The sequence below is a fragment of the Tenrec ecaudatus genome, chromosome 2 (assembly GCF_050624435.1).
Source record: "Tenrec ecaudatus isolate mTenEca1 chromosome 2, mTenEca1.hap1, whole genome shotgun sequence".
Taxonomy (NCBI): domain Eukaryota; kingdom Metazoa; phylum Chordata; class Mammalia; order Afrosoricida; family Tenrecidae; genus Tenrec; species Tenrec ecaudatus.
In genome coordinates this window covers 73482380-73497728 of record NC_134531.1, presented here as the reverse complement: position 1 = coordinate 73497728, position 15349 = coordinate 73482380, and the positions used below count along the sequence as shown (strand labels likewise).

The 15349-nt window shown below is 43.3% G+C and overlaps 1 protein-coding gene across 1 annotated transcript; it reads right to left on the bottom strand.

The window, feature by feature from the left end:
• Nucleotides 1-4766: 4766 nt before the first annotated feature.
• Nucleotides 4767-7312, bottom strand: S100Z (S100 calcium binding protein Z). The gene is made up of 2 exons (XM_075543047.1): nt 7172-7312; nt 4767-4919 (listed from the first exon to the last, which is right to left on the bottom strand). Exons 1-2 carry the CDS (start codon nt 7310-7312, stop codon nt 4767-4769), a joined length of 294 nt encoding a protein of 97 aa, XP_075399162.1.
• Nucleotides 7313-15349: the final 8037 nt, after the last annotated feature.

Below are 15349 nucleotides of genomic sequence, written 5' to 3'. Positions count from 1 at the left end.
AATAGCATAAAGCAATGGAAGGACAATCAAAGATGTTCATCTGGGGAACAAAGAAGTGAAACTATTGTTATTTGCAGATGATATGATTCTATATATTGGGAACTCCAAAAGCTCCACAATAGGAGTGTTGGAAGTGAAAGAGGAATAGGATAGGGTAGATAGGATACAGGAACAACAAGCAGAAGTAAATTGGATTGCTATGTACAACTGATGGGGACACAGAAAAAAGAGATAATGAAGGTAGTACCCTTCACAATAGGCAAGCATAATTAAGATGTCTAGGGATGTAACTAACAAAAATAAACAAATAAAAATCTCTATAAGGAAAACTACAGAACATTATTACAAGAAACCGAAAGGGACTTTCACAAATGGAAGGAGATCCTATGCTCACGGATTGGAAAACTCAATATTGTAAAGATGTCAATCCTACCCAAGGCACCATATAAGTTCAGTGAAATTCCACTATAAATACCACATTTTTTTCAAAGAAATGGAAAAACTGACTACCAACTTCATATGGAAAGGGAAGAATCCCAGAATAAGCAAAGAACGCCTCAAAAAGAAGAATGAAGTAGGAGGGTTTGCATTACCAGACTTTAAAGTTTATTATATAGCTATAGTTGTCAAGACAGCATGGTACTGGTATAATGACAGATACACAGACCAATGGATAGGAAGTGAAGTTAGTCAAGCACAGTATACAAACAACTGCTATTCGATAGGAACCAAAAAATATCAAATTGGAAGCAGATGCCCTCTTTAACAAATGGTGCTGGAAAAACTGCATATCTACCTGCCAAAAATGAAGCAAGGCCCTTACCTCACTCCATACACAAGAACAAATTCAAGGTGAAACACAGACCTCAAGGTAAAACCCCAAACTATCAGGATCATCAAAGAATGAACTGGGACAAAGCTAAAAACCTTAATGCAGGGAATACATGGCCTACCAGAAATAAGGAAGGATACACACTCAGAGGAAGTTAAAATAAATGAGTGGGACATACTAAAGGTAAAACCCTTGTGTGCATCAAAAGGCTTCATCAAGAGAGTAATAAGAGCCCACAGACTTGGAAAACATATTTAGCAATGACATATCAGACAAAGAGCTTATTACTAAAATCTACAGTATCCTGCAAGCTTACAATAAGAGAAAAATTAATTGCCCACTGAGGAGATGGGCAAAAGACTTGAACGTAAGATTTACAAGAAAGAAAACCCAAATGGTCACTAAACAAATGAGAAAATGTTCCTAATCATTAGCCATCCGAGAAATGCAAATTAAAACAACTATGAGATACCACCTAACTCTCAAAGGTAGCTCAATTCAAAAAATCAGAAAGCAACAAATGTTGGAGGGGGTGTGGTGAGATTGGAACGCTCATTTACTGCTGGTGATCTTGTAGAAAAGTACGGCCACTGTGGAAAGCGATTTGGTGATACATAAACAAGGACAGGGAATAGCAAGAGCTCTGAAATTGACAGTGAGGAGAGTGTAGCATTCCTGGTCCTGTTGGATCCATTGGAACATATCTGAGAGGAATTACTGAGAGGTGAAAGATGGGTAAACATGATAATGGGGCAGGTGGGAAGAAAAAAAGGAAAGAAGAACAAAGAAAAAATTATATATGTGTGTGTGTGTAAAGATAGATATCTAAGTATGTAAATATAGAAATATAAGTGTACTTGTCCGTGTGTGTGCACATGTGCATGTGTGTAAAGATAGATATCTATGTATGTAAATATAGAAATATAGGTGTACTTGTCCATATATGTGTGTGTGTGCATGCATGTCTATGAAACAGATGAACTTTGCACCTCAATTTGAACTTCACCTCAGTACAAGAACAGTGTGGGGGGAGGTCAGATGCTTACAGACATCTGAGCTGAAGGCAGTCACAGCCAGTCTATAGGGGTGGGCCTGCTCCCTGCTGATGGGGACAATGGATTATTTCTCCCTGAGGCTTGCGACCATTAGCTTGGTTCCAATAGGTGGAGTTCACACCCTACCGATAATGGTATCTATCAGTTGAGCCAGGGAATGGGTCAAACTGGCTCTGTGACATCCAAAGTTAGGCTGCTATCCTGTATCTAGGATCTGCCCATCTTGCCACATGTATACCCCCAGTCCCTCCTCTTCCTATTGCCTAGATGCCCCTAGATCACCCCCTACCATTACTGTATTCCCAATAGCACAACCCCTTCCTATGACAGATGTCTTCCCCTGTAATTAGGGGGCTTGCATGTCCCCAGAGAATATAAAACCCTTGGTTAGCATTAAAGATTCTCTTGCTCTCTCCACATGGACCAACAAGCAAGGCTGAGGTGAGCATGCTACCATGAATTGTGTCTGACTCCATTTATTTCAATATTTCTCTTTTATCTCTCATGCTTTCTATAATTTTACTATAATTTTTACTTATTATTGCTGTACAATTGTGCCTACCGGACCCGTACTGATGTGTTAGTGGCTGACTTCCCCTGGCAGAACAGTTTGTTCTAATAATGTTACACTGTATGATATTCACGTTCCCGACATGATCGGTGAAAACAAAATGGGTGCATTAGCAAATGTGGTGAAGAAAGATCATGGTGCCCAGCTATTGAAAGATATAGCCTCTGGGGTCTTAAAGACTTTAAATTAAACAAGCATTATCGAGCAGGGAAGCAACAAAGCCAGCATGGAAGAAACACACCTGTCTGTGTGATCATGATGTGTCGACCAGAATAGGTATCAGCAATTCCAAAACAAGCAATAAAATTGATGTGAAGGAGTGTGGACAAAGTGAAGACCCCAAACCCACCTGTAAGATAATTGGATAGTCCCTCACAGAAGGGCCACATGCAAAGGATGATATTTCTAGGGTGTGGAATAGCACATCTAGATCTGTAATTGTCTTCCCCCCTTACCATTATGGACTTTGTATTATCTCATTATTCTGGTCAGACCTCCATTTGTATAACTAAGATTATTTGATGCATGAAAGCCAAGATGGATAACCCTTCAGAAACAGTAACAGGAGCAAGGTTTCCCTGAGGATGCAGGAAGGGGTTGGGGGGAGAAAGGGAAGGGGGAACTGATAGCAATGAGGACTGTATAACCCCATACAAGGGAACAATGGATGTACATGTAAAAGGATACAATGAAGGTTGTAAGGTATGGCAAACAATAATAATATATAGTATTATAATTTGGGTTCTTGGGGGTAAGGGGAAAATAAAGAGAAGCTGATATCAAGGAGTTCAAGAAAAAAGAAAATATTATGAAACTGATGGTGGGAGCCATTGTACAATTATGTTTGATCTAATTGAAATATGAATTGTTATAATATTTATCAGCACTCCCAATAAAATGAAAAAGAGAATAGAAAAGAAAAAGGAAGAGAGTTTTTAAAAAATTACAGCCTCCGAAATCCTACATAGAGTTGTTATGGGTTGGGACTGACTCAATGGCAGTGGGTTTACTTTGGCTTTTGTTTATTGCTACCCTCCACAACTCGGGACTTAGATCCGTGGAAGAAAGGGACTCCCCTCTTCCTCACCCATCACTACCAACCCATCACTACCAACCCATCAGGAAGTCCTATCTGCCCTGCCTCCAAAATACTTAACAAATTCAACTGCTTCTCTTGGTTTCTGCTCATGAAATCCTGGCCCAAGCACCTTCACCTTTCACTCCCGTCACCACTGCCTCCTAGCTGGTCTGCCTCTTATATTGTAACCCTTCCTCCACACAGTAGCACAGGGAATTGTTCAAAAATGCATGAATATTATTTGACTGCACACCTCCTTGAAGTTCTCTGAAGGATCTCAATCACTGTTTGGGATTCTACAGATGCAGACCCTAAGGGAAGGGTCTGAGTGCAAGCCAGGCCTTGAGAGGCACAAGAAGCACAGGGTAGGGGCAGTATGGAGGGGCAAAGAGGAGAAGGTAGCCTATAGAGAGTGTGTTAACTCTTGGGATTCCTCGGGGTGCTACTTAACACTAGTTCTTTCATAGAACTAACAAAGAAACCAACCCAATCATAACCAGTGACTCCAGCTCATGGCGAACTCATGTGTGTCAGAGTAGTCCTGTGATCTGTCAATGGCTGATTGTTTGGAAGTAGATCTTCAGGATCTTCTGAGGTGCTTTTGGGTGGGTGGGCTCAAGTGTCCAACCATTCTGATAGCAGCCAGGAGTGCTAACATTTCACAAGACCCAAGGACGCCTCTGATAGGTTCCCAAAACAAAAACCCTTTCTCCCATCAAGCTGATTCTGACTCATCATGACCCTGTAGGACAGGCTAAAACTGCCCTGTGGGTTTCCGAGACTGTACCTTTTTGTGAGAGTAAAAAACCTCATTTTTCACCCTTAAATGGGATAAATAATTCAAAAGACAATGTCAGGTTCACAAATGATTGTCTTTTCAATTTGCCAGGTTTTAGCCATATTTGAAAGTAGCTAATTTTTTGTGATGTTTTGACACGCAAAAATTATGTCTATAACAACTGTAATAATACAAGGAAACTTCAAGTAGGGCGTATATATGATTTATTTGAAATAGCTGTTGGAAGTCAGTACATTAAGGTATATTAGTGACACTAGCAATTGAATATATGTATCGTCTATCATTAACTGGTATTACTCTACCTATAAACCTGAAGAGTACATACAGATGAGTGCTAATTACACAATCTTGGCTAGATCTCATGTTACATTGACTGACTAACATGTTACTAATATAGCTCATTTACATTAGCTGACCACCTGTCTTTACTTTCACTTTTTTTTCAATTGCTCCACAAAATAATCATTACAAGCAACAGTCAGAGCTGCCACCATGACCACAAATTCATTAAAATCCACTTCATTGTCCTTATTGGCGTCCAGGTCCTGCATTATCTTATCAACCAACTGGGGATCCTTTTGGCACTAAAAAGAAAGAGAAAAATGTCTAACTTCTGAGGCTCATGGTGACCGTTAAAATAACATCCTCCTTTTATTTCCATTACACTTTGAATCCCCGCTTTTAACACTTAAAAACATTGCCCACGAGCCCATTTGCTGGGAGGCTTATACCAGTCACACATTCTCACGTTGTCTAGCCTCTGACCCCCCCCCCCCCCCCGCTCATACCATCCTGGCTCAAACCTAAAGCCCAACAAGGATCAAAATGAGCTACTGAGGCTGCATTTGCACAGAGATGTGGAGCCCAGGACATTAGGCAGCAGTGAAGTAGGGGGCAAAGAGAGAGACTTTAAAGACAGAAAGAGTGAGTAGCTACACCATTTACCAATAGGGGAACTTTTCCTTATTTGTAGAAAGGAGAATCTCTCTACCTGTAAATTTGAGGGATGTTGCCACACGACTTTTGAAAACACTCAACCCGAGTGTCGCTAGAGTGAGCCCCTTGAGTGAGTGGGTGCCAGTTCATTTTAATTTCAGATCAACAAGTCGTGTTTTTGTATGAGTATTGCCCCAACTTGGGAATGCTGTCAGGAGAGACCAGTCCCTAGGGAAGGACATCGTGCTTGGTAAAGTTGAAGGGCAAGGAGAGAGGAAGACCCTTGATGAGATGGACTGGCCCCGTGGCTGCCGTAATCAGCCCAAACATCGCAACAACTGTGAGGACGGTGCAAGCCCAGGGGGTGCGCATATGAGTCGGCACCAACTCAACCACACCTATCAACAACCTGCCCCAATTGTTGCATATGAGGCACAGTGTGTTTTATCTGCCAGCCCCACTTAGCACAGGGCCCAACATTTTAAATTTTAAAAAAAGCATCATCGCATGCACAGCCTTAGAAGGCTGACTGCATTTTAAGGGATTCAATGGGTTGGACTGTGAGCACCAAGAAGCCCTGCTAAAATGAGTGGTTGATGACTGTTTCCAAACGATCGTTTCCCCAGAATTCCCCAGAATTCCCCTCTCCTGGGCTGTCAACCACTAACTCAGTGGTTCTCAACCTCCTAATGCTGAGACCCTTTCATACAGTTCCTCATGTTGTGGCGACCCCCCAACCATATTATTTTCACTGCTACTTCATAACTCTCATTTTGCTACTGTTATGAATTGGGTGACCCCTGTGAAAGGGTCATTCAACCCTCAATGGGGTCGTGACCCACAGGTTGAGAACCACTGCACTAAGTGATTAGGAAGTGAGAGCTAATTGATCAAATGAACTTGATGGAAATTTCACTTGAATAAATCAATGGCAAGCCACATACATATTTGTAAGTATATGATTCCGGACTATATGATATAGAAACCAAAATATATTTGAGAAGAGAAACCTTCCTATGGACTTATAAAATGACTTAAAATATATCACGAAGAATTATTACGGTTAATAACTAGCTTTGCTCGAAGCTGTTACCATGGAGAGTGGGGAGAAAAAGATTACTCAAATTAAATTGCTGTAGTCTTAGATACAATGCTAATATTGTATAAAATTCTGTGAAGGTGGCTCAATCAAACCAAACTTACTGCCATAGAGTCGATGTGGACTCATGGCAACCTCAAAGGACAGGGTAGACCTGGCCCGGTGGCTTTCCAAGACTGTGATTCTTTATGGGAAAACTCCATTTCTATACCACCAGGAAGGGTGGTTGGTATATGGTACTAAAATCAATCCAACGCAACTCCATAAAGTTCAGAGAAAACTATCAAACACTAACCTAAGGCTTCACGCATGGATTAATTGAACCTCTTGCTGTTTTAAGATGTGAATCTGGTCTTTCCCCCACTGACTAATATGCCAGGCCCATCCTGGCCATCGATCCCAATCGGCTTGTGTGTGGCTGACTAAGCTCTCTCGGCATCCAGCATTCACGAAAGAACTTGTCATCACGGCAGCAAGCCCCGGGCCTCATCCATGACCCAGCCCATCTCTGACCCAGCCCATCTCTGACCCATTTGCAGACATCTGGACGTCGGTCTAAGCCAGTGCTGAGTAATTGACCAGAGCCTCGCATGTAAGTTTTTAACAATTGGAAACCCTAACCGTGGCAGAAGAGAACACAAGACCATATACACCGGAAACAAAGGTCTCCAGTCTTGGTCCTCAGTAGGAATCATTCTGCTTCTGCGACAGAATCCTAGGAGACTAGGTACAGAAGTTCAGTCCCTGAAGCCCGTACCTCACGCACCTTGGCAGGAACGGGGCAGAGGAGCCGAGACTCACCGAGAGGAATTCTGTGAGCTCAAGCTGCAGGAGCAGTTTCAGCTCCCTCTTGCTGAGCTTGAATCTGTCTCCTTCCTTGCAAGAGTACCGGTGGAAGATGCGAATCATGCTGTCCATCGCCATCTCCAGCTGGGTGGGCATACTGGCCGCAGGACTGACCACACTGGAGGCAGGCCGCCAAACTCCGGCAGGCGACACTGTTTAAAATAGGCAGATGGGGAAACGTCACCAGTTTTCATGAACACAACATAAGAGCATCCCCTAAGGTACCCCACTAAGAAATTAGCCTTGGGCTAAAGAAAATGCTCTGCTCACACCAGGACAAAAGGCAAGTGAGACCTTGAAAGGTGACCATAATTTTCCTCTACTCGTTCCTTACATCCCCATGATGTAACAGGGTCAGCGGGCTCCTAGGTTGGCAAACAGACAACTACAGGGTCATATTAAGACAGGGGATTTAAAAAACGTAAAGCGCCAACCCCGTACCTGTTCAGCCAATCTGCTCGGTCAACAGGTGTTTACAGTGAAGCTGTACGGTTTTATAGCTGGGGTGCCAACCAGGCACACCTGGTCCCTGAGAAGATGACAATTGCCAGTGACAAGAGATTCACCTCGAGTGCTTCTGGGGCTGTTTTTCATCACCAGGATGAACAGGTGTGAGCTGCCACCCCCTTGGGGCAGCCAGGAAGGGCAGGAGCCTGCTGCTGCCGTGCTGCTGGAGAGGAAGCCTCCGTGAGCCCTTCATTAGAGGACTTCGGCTGGAAGTGCAATTAGTTGCTAGGAAGTTGATGACGGAACAAGCGCTAAAATTAGGTGAAGACGCCTGCCTGGAAACTCCTGGAGAAAGGTCAAGGGGAGAAACAGAGCACAGCAACTAAGACAATGCGCCCCAACCACAAGCCAAGCCCGTGGCCATCAATCGAGTCCATTCCCCTCGCAGCAACCCTGAAGGACAGGGTTGATCAGCCCATGGCATCTCCAAGGGTGCAGTCTTTGTGCAAGCAATCCCCAGGCCTTTTCATCCCCCACAAAACTCCTGGTGCGTTGGAACTAACAACCTTGACCTCTGTACATCTCACTGCCACAGAGTGGCTGGAGAGTTCGAATCGCTGATCTTCCCATTGAGTAGGCGAGCGCTTTCACCACCGTACCACTAGGGTTCTCCAAAAAACCAAACTCACTGTCAGGAGTCAATGCTGACTCCCAGTGGCAACCCTGTGAGGGGGGCCTCATCATGTCCTGGTTACGCTGGGCTGTGTGATCAGCAGGTCAGCAGTTCAAAACCACCAGCCGCTCCGAGGGAGGCAGACTGGGCTTTCTACTCCCAGTCTTGGAAACCCACCGGGGTTGCTTTGAGTCTGCGTTAACTTGATGGCAGTGAGTTTGAGCTTTTGGGAGTGACCCTGTAAGGCGGGGTAGAATGCCCCTGTGCGTTTCCGAGATGAACCCTTTAAAGGATAAGACAGCTGTGTATAAAAGGAGGAAGTGCTCTGTGTGGACAGTTGGGCACCATAGCGTGCATTCGGGTTCAAAGTGACCTTGAGGACAGCGGTGATGTCCCACAGGGTTCCCAAGACTCGCACTTTGACAGGAGCAGGTCACCAGGTCTTTGCTCCCACAGAGCTGTGGGTGGGTTTGAACCACCAACCTGTCAGGAAGCAGCAGGCTCATCACCATCATGCCACTGGAGCTGCTTAGGAGATGACTTAGAATGATACGAAAGTGTTTCGTGACAAACAAATCCATCTCAAACAAACTCACAGAAAGATGATACAGGACACTAATTCTCATTATAATTTAATCACAAAGAAGGGAATGAAAATAAGATTACACCAATCTATTTATTTATTTTAAATCATTTTATTGGGGGCTCGTGCAGCTACTGGTACCAATTTAAATGAAAAGATATTGCTACTAACATTCCAGTTCATAGATGCACATGTTTGTCCAAACAAAATGTGTCTAAACGTGTCTCTGGAGCCAGTGGATGGGTACAGGCAGATGCTTTCAGTAGTCTACTTGACCAATCTCAGTACTCACCAACCCACGGCCATCTAGTCAATGCTGGCTCACTGAGACCCAAGAGGGCTTCTGGGGCTGTCAATCTTTTTTTTCCTTTAATTATGGTAGCCATAAGGGGAATTTTCACTTCCTGCCATCTCAGCATTTGTGATTTTTTAGGTGTCCTTCTAGCCTTTATTCTTTTTTGTTGTTAATCATTTTATTGGGAGCTCGTACAACTCTTATCACAATCCAGAAATACATCCATTGTGTCTAGCACATTTGTACATTTGTTGCCATCATTCTTCTCAAATATTTGCTTTTGACTTGAGCCCCTGGTATCAGCTCCTCATTTTTCCCCTCCCTCCCCCACCTTCCTTTCCCACTGATAATTCATAAATCATTATTTTTCCATGTCTTACACTGATTGATGTCTCCCCTCACCAATTTTCTGTTGTCTGATCCCTCCCAGGGAGGCGGTTATATATAGATCCCTGTAATCGGTTCCCCCTTTTGATTCCACCTTCCCTCCACCCTCCTGGTATTGTCACTCTCACCACTGATCCCAAAGGGTTCCTCTGTCCTGGATTGCCCATGTTTCCAGATCCTATCTGACCAGTGTACATCCTCTGGTCTAGCCAGACTTGTAAGGTAGAATTGGGATCGTGATAGTGGGGGGAGGGAGGGCATTTAAGAACTAGAGAAAAGTTGTATGTTCCATTGTTGCTATACTGCATCCTGACTGGCTTGTCTCCTTCCCATGACCCTTCTGTAAGGGGATGTCCAGTTGCCTACAGATGGGCTTTGGGCTCCCTCTCCATACCCTCCCCCCCATTCACAATATGATTTTTTGTTCAATCTTTCTGGGAGCAGATAACCTTAACTTTCTCCCTTGGAGCAGCCGGTAGGTTTGAACCTGACCTTGTTGCTGATCTGACGGTGCTACCAGAGCTTTTTTTAGGCTCTCTAAGGCACCTTAGAAACAAGTCCACTCAAACCAGTGACTTCCAAGGGGATCTGCTGGGCAAGTTCCGTTCAGAAGCAGATTGTGATACAGGAATTTTATGGAAACCGTATCTTACCTACTCTACAGCCCTGCTCTTCCCCCTCAAACTTTAAAAAATAACCATGCCTCAGAGACCTTTTAAAGGAACATGATTTGAGCCCCTCAAAACTAAGTCATATGAAGAAGGACGTGGAATCGGGGTTGGAGGAAGTTCCCTGACAAGCGGTCATGTTCAGATGACAACATCTTGATTGTGGAAAGGGAAGAGGGCTTGAAGCATTTATCAATGAAGATCAAAGATGACAGTGTTCGGTGTGGATGGCACGTTGGTGTGAAGAAAACAAAAACTCTCACCACTAGACCAATGAAGAGCATCGTGATCAATGAGGAAAAGGTTGAGGCTGTCAGAGAATCCACGTCACCTGTGTCCACGACCAATACGCGCGGGAGCCATAATTGCTGCTAGGTCCCACGGACTCAGCTCCGACTCTTGGTGGCTCCCTAGACAACAGAGCAGAACCCTGCGCAGCCCTGTGCCGACCTCGTCATTCTTAGCATGGGTGAGCCCAGGGCTTCAGCCATGATCTTCCACTTTTTTTCTGATCCACTACTTTACTGAGCATGATGTCCTTTTCCAGGGACGAACTCTCCTGATAACATGTCCAAAGCACATGAGACAAAAAGCCCACCAGTCTCACTTCTAGGAGCCTTCTGGTTGTACTTCTTCTTAGACAGATTGTTTGCTCTTCTGACAGTCCACGGCATTTTCAATATTCTTCGCTAACACCATGATTCAAGTGCAGCAGTTCTTCTGTCGCCTCCCTTACTCAATGTCCAACTTACACATGCATGCGAGGTGATTGAAAATACCTTGGCTTGGGTCAGATGAACCTTAATCTTAAAGTGACATCCTTGACCGTCAACATTTTAACCACGTCTTGTGCAATAGATTTTTCCAATATAATATGTCATTTGATATTTTGACAGCTGCTCCCGTGAGCCTTGGCTGTGATCTGAGGAAAATGAATTCCTTGACAACCTCTGTCTTTTCTCCGTTTGGCGTGATGCTGCCCATTGGTCCAGTTGTGAGGATTTGGGTTGTCGCTACCTCGAGTTGTAATCCATACGAAGGGTGCAGTCCTTGATCTTCACCAGCAAGTTCTTGAAGTCTCCCTCACTTTCTGCAAGCAAGGCTGTGTCATCTACATATCAAAGAATGTTAATAAGTCTTCCTCCAAGCCTTAGCCAAGTTCTTCCTCCAGCAATCTAGTGACATATAAGTGTCTCAGCATACATATTGAAGAAGTATGGTCACAGGATAAAACCCTAAGGCACAACTTCCTGAAGGAAATCATGCAATATCCCCTTATTCCATTTCTATGACTGCTTCATGGTCTACAAATAGGTTCTGCAAGAGCATAATGACTTGTTCTAAAATTGCCATTCTCTTCCGTGTTATCTGTGATCTGTTAAGGTACACCCAATTGAATTATCTTTGCATAGTCAATAAAACATAAGTAAACATCTTTCTGGAATTCTTTGCTTTCAGCCAAGATCCATCTGAGGTCAGCCATGATATCCCTTGTGCCACATCCTCCTCTGGATCCAGATTGAATTCCTGACATGCCTTGTTGACGCATGGCTCCTCTGCAGGTTTTTCTTGCATGTGAGAGCAGTGGTTTTGTTCTGCTGGATCGCCTTTCTTTGTAATGGGCACGAACATGAATCCCTTCCAGTTCATTGGCCGAGTAAATAGCTCGCTGTCTTATAAATTTGGCATAGATGAGTGACTACTGCCAGTGCTTCATCGGGTTATAAAACATTTCAATTGGTATCCCTTCGATTCTTGGAGCCTTTTATCCATAATGCCTCTTGTGCCTCTTCAACTTCTTCCTTCAGTGTCATTGGTTCTGGATTCTACGCTACCGCTGATGTAGGTGAATGTCAACCAGTTCTTTCGAGTATTGGGACTCAACGTCGTCTTTCCATTGTCTTTTTTCCTTTTCTTCCATTTGCTTTTGACGTTTCCTACATCATTCAGTATTGTGTTCATTAGATGCTTCAACATTGCAACTCAAGGCCTGAATTTTCCTTCAGTCCTTTCAGCTTGAGATATGCTCAGCATGTTCTTCCCTTCTTGCTTCAAAACAGTTCAGAAAACATTCTTTCTTGGAAAACCTCTCCCTTCTCACCTCCCCAGAGCAGGTGGTCACACCTGTCCTCGCTTGTCCCCAGTGTAGATCCTTGTCTTTTTATCTTTGTACTGATCACACCGCACACATCCCAGTAATCATGTATGTTCACATGCCCCCCCCTCCCCCAGACATTGAACGTGTCTTTGACGGATGAGTTGGTATCTAGTTCATCTTTGCATTCCAAAGCACTTATCGCCGGATCAGGCATATGGAAGTACTCAGAAATCTTTCCTGACATAGAATTGATACATAAATGTATCAGAGGGGGAAACTGTATGATTTCTAAAACTTGCCTAGTTTAACTGTCCAAAGAATTTCTTGATGACTAAAACATAATGATTTTTCAGCTTCTATTTAGAATGCACACACACACAAGCATTGATTTATCAGAGACAGAGAATGAAAACAATCATTATAGTGACTAGAGAGAGCTTGAGTTTGGAATGAAACAGTATCCAGATAAGCTACTAAAATTCCAAATACACAAAATAAAATGGGTAGGTTTTGTTTTTGGGGTTTTTAAAATAATTTTATTGGGAGTTCTTACAGATTTTATCACAATCCATACATATATCCATTGTGTCAACATTTGTATATATGTTGCCATCATAATTTTCAAAACATTTTCTTTCTTCTTGAGTCCTTGGTATCAGCTCATTTCCCCCTCCCCTTTCATAAACCCTTGACAATTTATAATTTTTTTGCCATGTCATACATTGACCACTGTCTCCCTTCACCCACCTTTCTGTTGTCCATCCCCCTGAGAGGGGTTATATATAGATCATTGTAATCAGTTCCCGCTCTCTTTTCCCACCTTCCCCTTCCCCTCCTGCTATCACTATTCTCATTCTTGGTCCTGAAGGCTTTATGTGTCCTGGATTCCCTGTGTTTCCAGCTCTTATCTGTACCAGGATGCATCCTCTGGTCTAGCCAGATTTGTAAGGTAGAATTGGGATCATGATAGTGGGGGGAAGGGGAAGCATTAAAGAACCAGAGGAAAGTTGTATGTTTCATCATTGCTACACTGCACCCTGACTGGCTCATCTCTTTCTTGTGAGCCTTCTGTAAGGGATGTCCAATTGTCTACAGATGGGCTTTGGGTCTCCCCACTCAGTACTCCCCCTCATTCACAATGATATGATTTTTTTTTTGTTCTGGGTCTTTGATGCCTGTTGCCTGATCCCAAGGACACCTCATGATCACACAGGCTGGTGTGCTTCTTCCATGTGTGCTTTGTCGCTTCTCTGCTAGATGGCCACTTGTTTATTTTCAAGGGCTTAAGACCCTGATAGCCAGGCACCATCAGCTTTCTTCACCACAATTATTTATGCACCCATTTTGTCTTCAGCGATCCTGGTGGGAAGGTGAACATCACAGAATGCAAGGTTATTAAAACAAAGTGTTCTTGCATTAAGGGAGTACTTGGGTTGAGACCCAATGTCCATCTGCTACCTTAATACTGAACATATAAATATATGCACATAGATCTATTTACCTATTGTTATATATAAATGTATTTAATATGTACATGCCTGTATTTAAATGTCTATAAATGTCCTTTGCCTCCCAGTTCTTTCCACTATTAAAATGAATAGGTTTTACAGAGTACATATGTCTCAGCAGTATTGTATTTAAATCACTTTCAACCACAAATTTACTTAAAATACACATAGAACCACACATGTAACCATATAAATTATATATTTGTTTAAAACTAGTTCACATTAAAATTTACTGTTTTATAATATCATATCTTAATATACCTTTAAAAAAAGAATGGCTTTTGAGTAGAAGATGTTAATACCTGAGATATTTCTATTTCTACTAGGCTGACATGATAAAACACAAATTAATTTTTTCTCCCTCAACAACAATTGTACTGGCATCATTCAAATCAAGGTATGAGAATCTGATAACTTTAGGAATTTTTTTTAAAAATAAGCAACTCCTACCAAAGCGATAAAGATGGATTTATAAGCAGGGGTTATGTTTTTGCATTGTTTAATTTTTAGCCTTGGTTGCACAAGGTCAGCATTTCGAAACGACCGGCCGCTGCACGGGAGAAAAATAGGCCTTTCTACTCCCCTACAGGGTTGCCAGTCACAGAAATCCACAGGGGCAGTTCTTCCCTGTCCTATATGGTCCCTAGGCGTCAGCATCAACCCGACGGCAGTGAGTGTGGTTTGGTTAATACAACTACGCATAGGGGGGAAAAAGGCCTAGTTTTTATTTAAACTAAAAGCTCACAGAACTCGTTCACAATAGTTGGATTACAAATGATTTTCATGTTTTAAACTTATTTTTATTTTATTATTTCCTCCAGGAACCATTATAATTGTGCTATGATCGAACATAAAGGCACATAATAAAACAGCTCAACGTCGACACGCCTGTTTTGGATGCTACTCATGCTTGAAACACTGGTTGCGACCAGCGCATTAGCCTCTGCGTTCTGTGCTCTCGGAGTTTTGCTTTTGCTCAGCTTAAGGGGCGCTAGAAGCTTCCTTTGGTACATGCTGCCCCTTAGTGTCCGGCTCCGGGACTACATCTGGAGGCTCTCTAATTCCCAGAATGCTCTGGAAATTCTTCTAGGACTTGCTTTCTGCAGCGAGTGCCAGCCCCGCCCTCTGCTTTCACAAACAATCCTAAAAAACTCCATGAGGCCACACCATCTGCCTTTGAATCCATTCTAACTCGGGCAACCCAGAGTAGAACTGTGCTCTACAGTGCTTTCAATGGCCGATTTTTTTTTTCAGTAGACTGCCAGGCCTTTCTTCTGAGATGCCTCTGGGTGGCCTTGAACCTCCAACCTTTTGGTTAACCTCTGAGACGTTAACCATTTGCACTACCCCAGTCAGGCTAAGGATTTGATTGACAGGCGACCGGCAATCCCAGAACGGGCAGAGGTGACACATGAGGATGGCATAGAAGTGTCCCATGGCCTGGTGGCACCTTGCTTGCTCTGATCATGAGTCA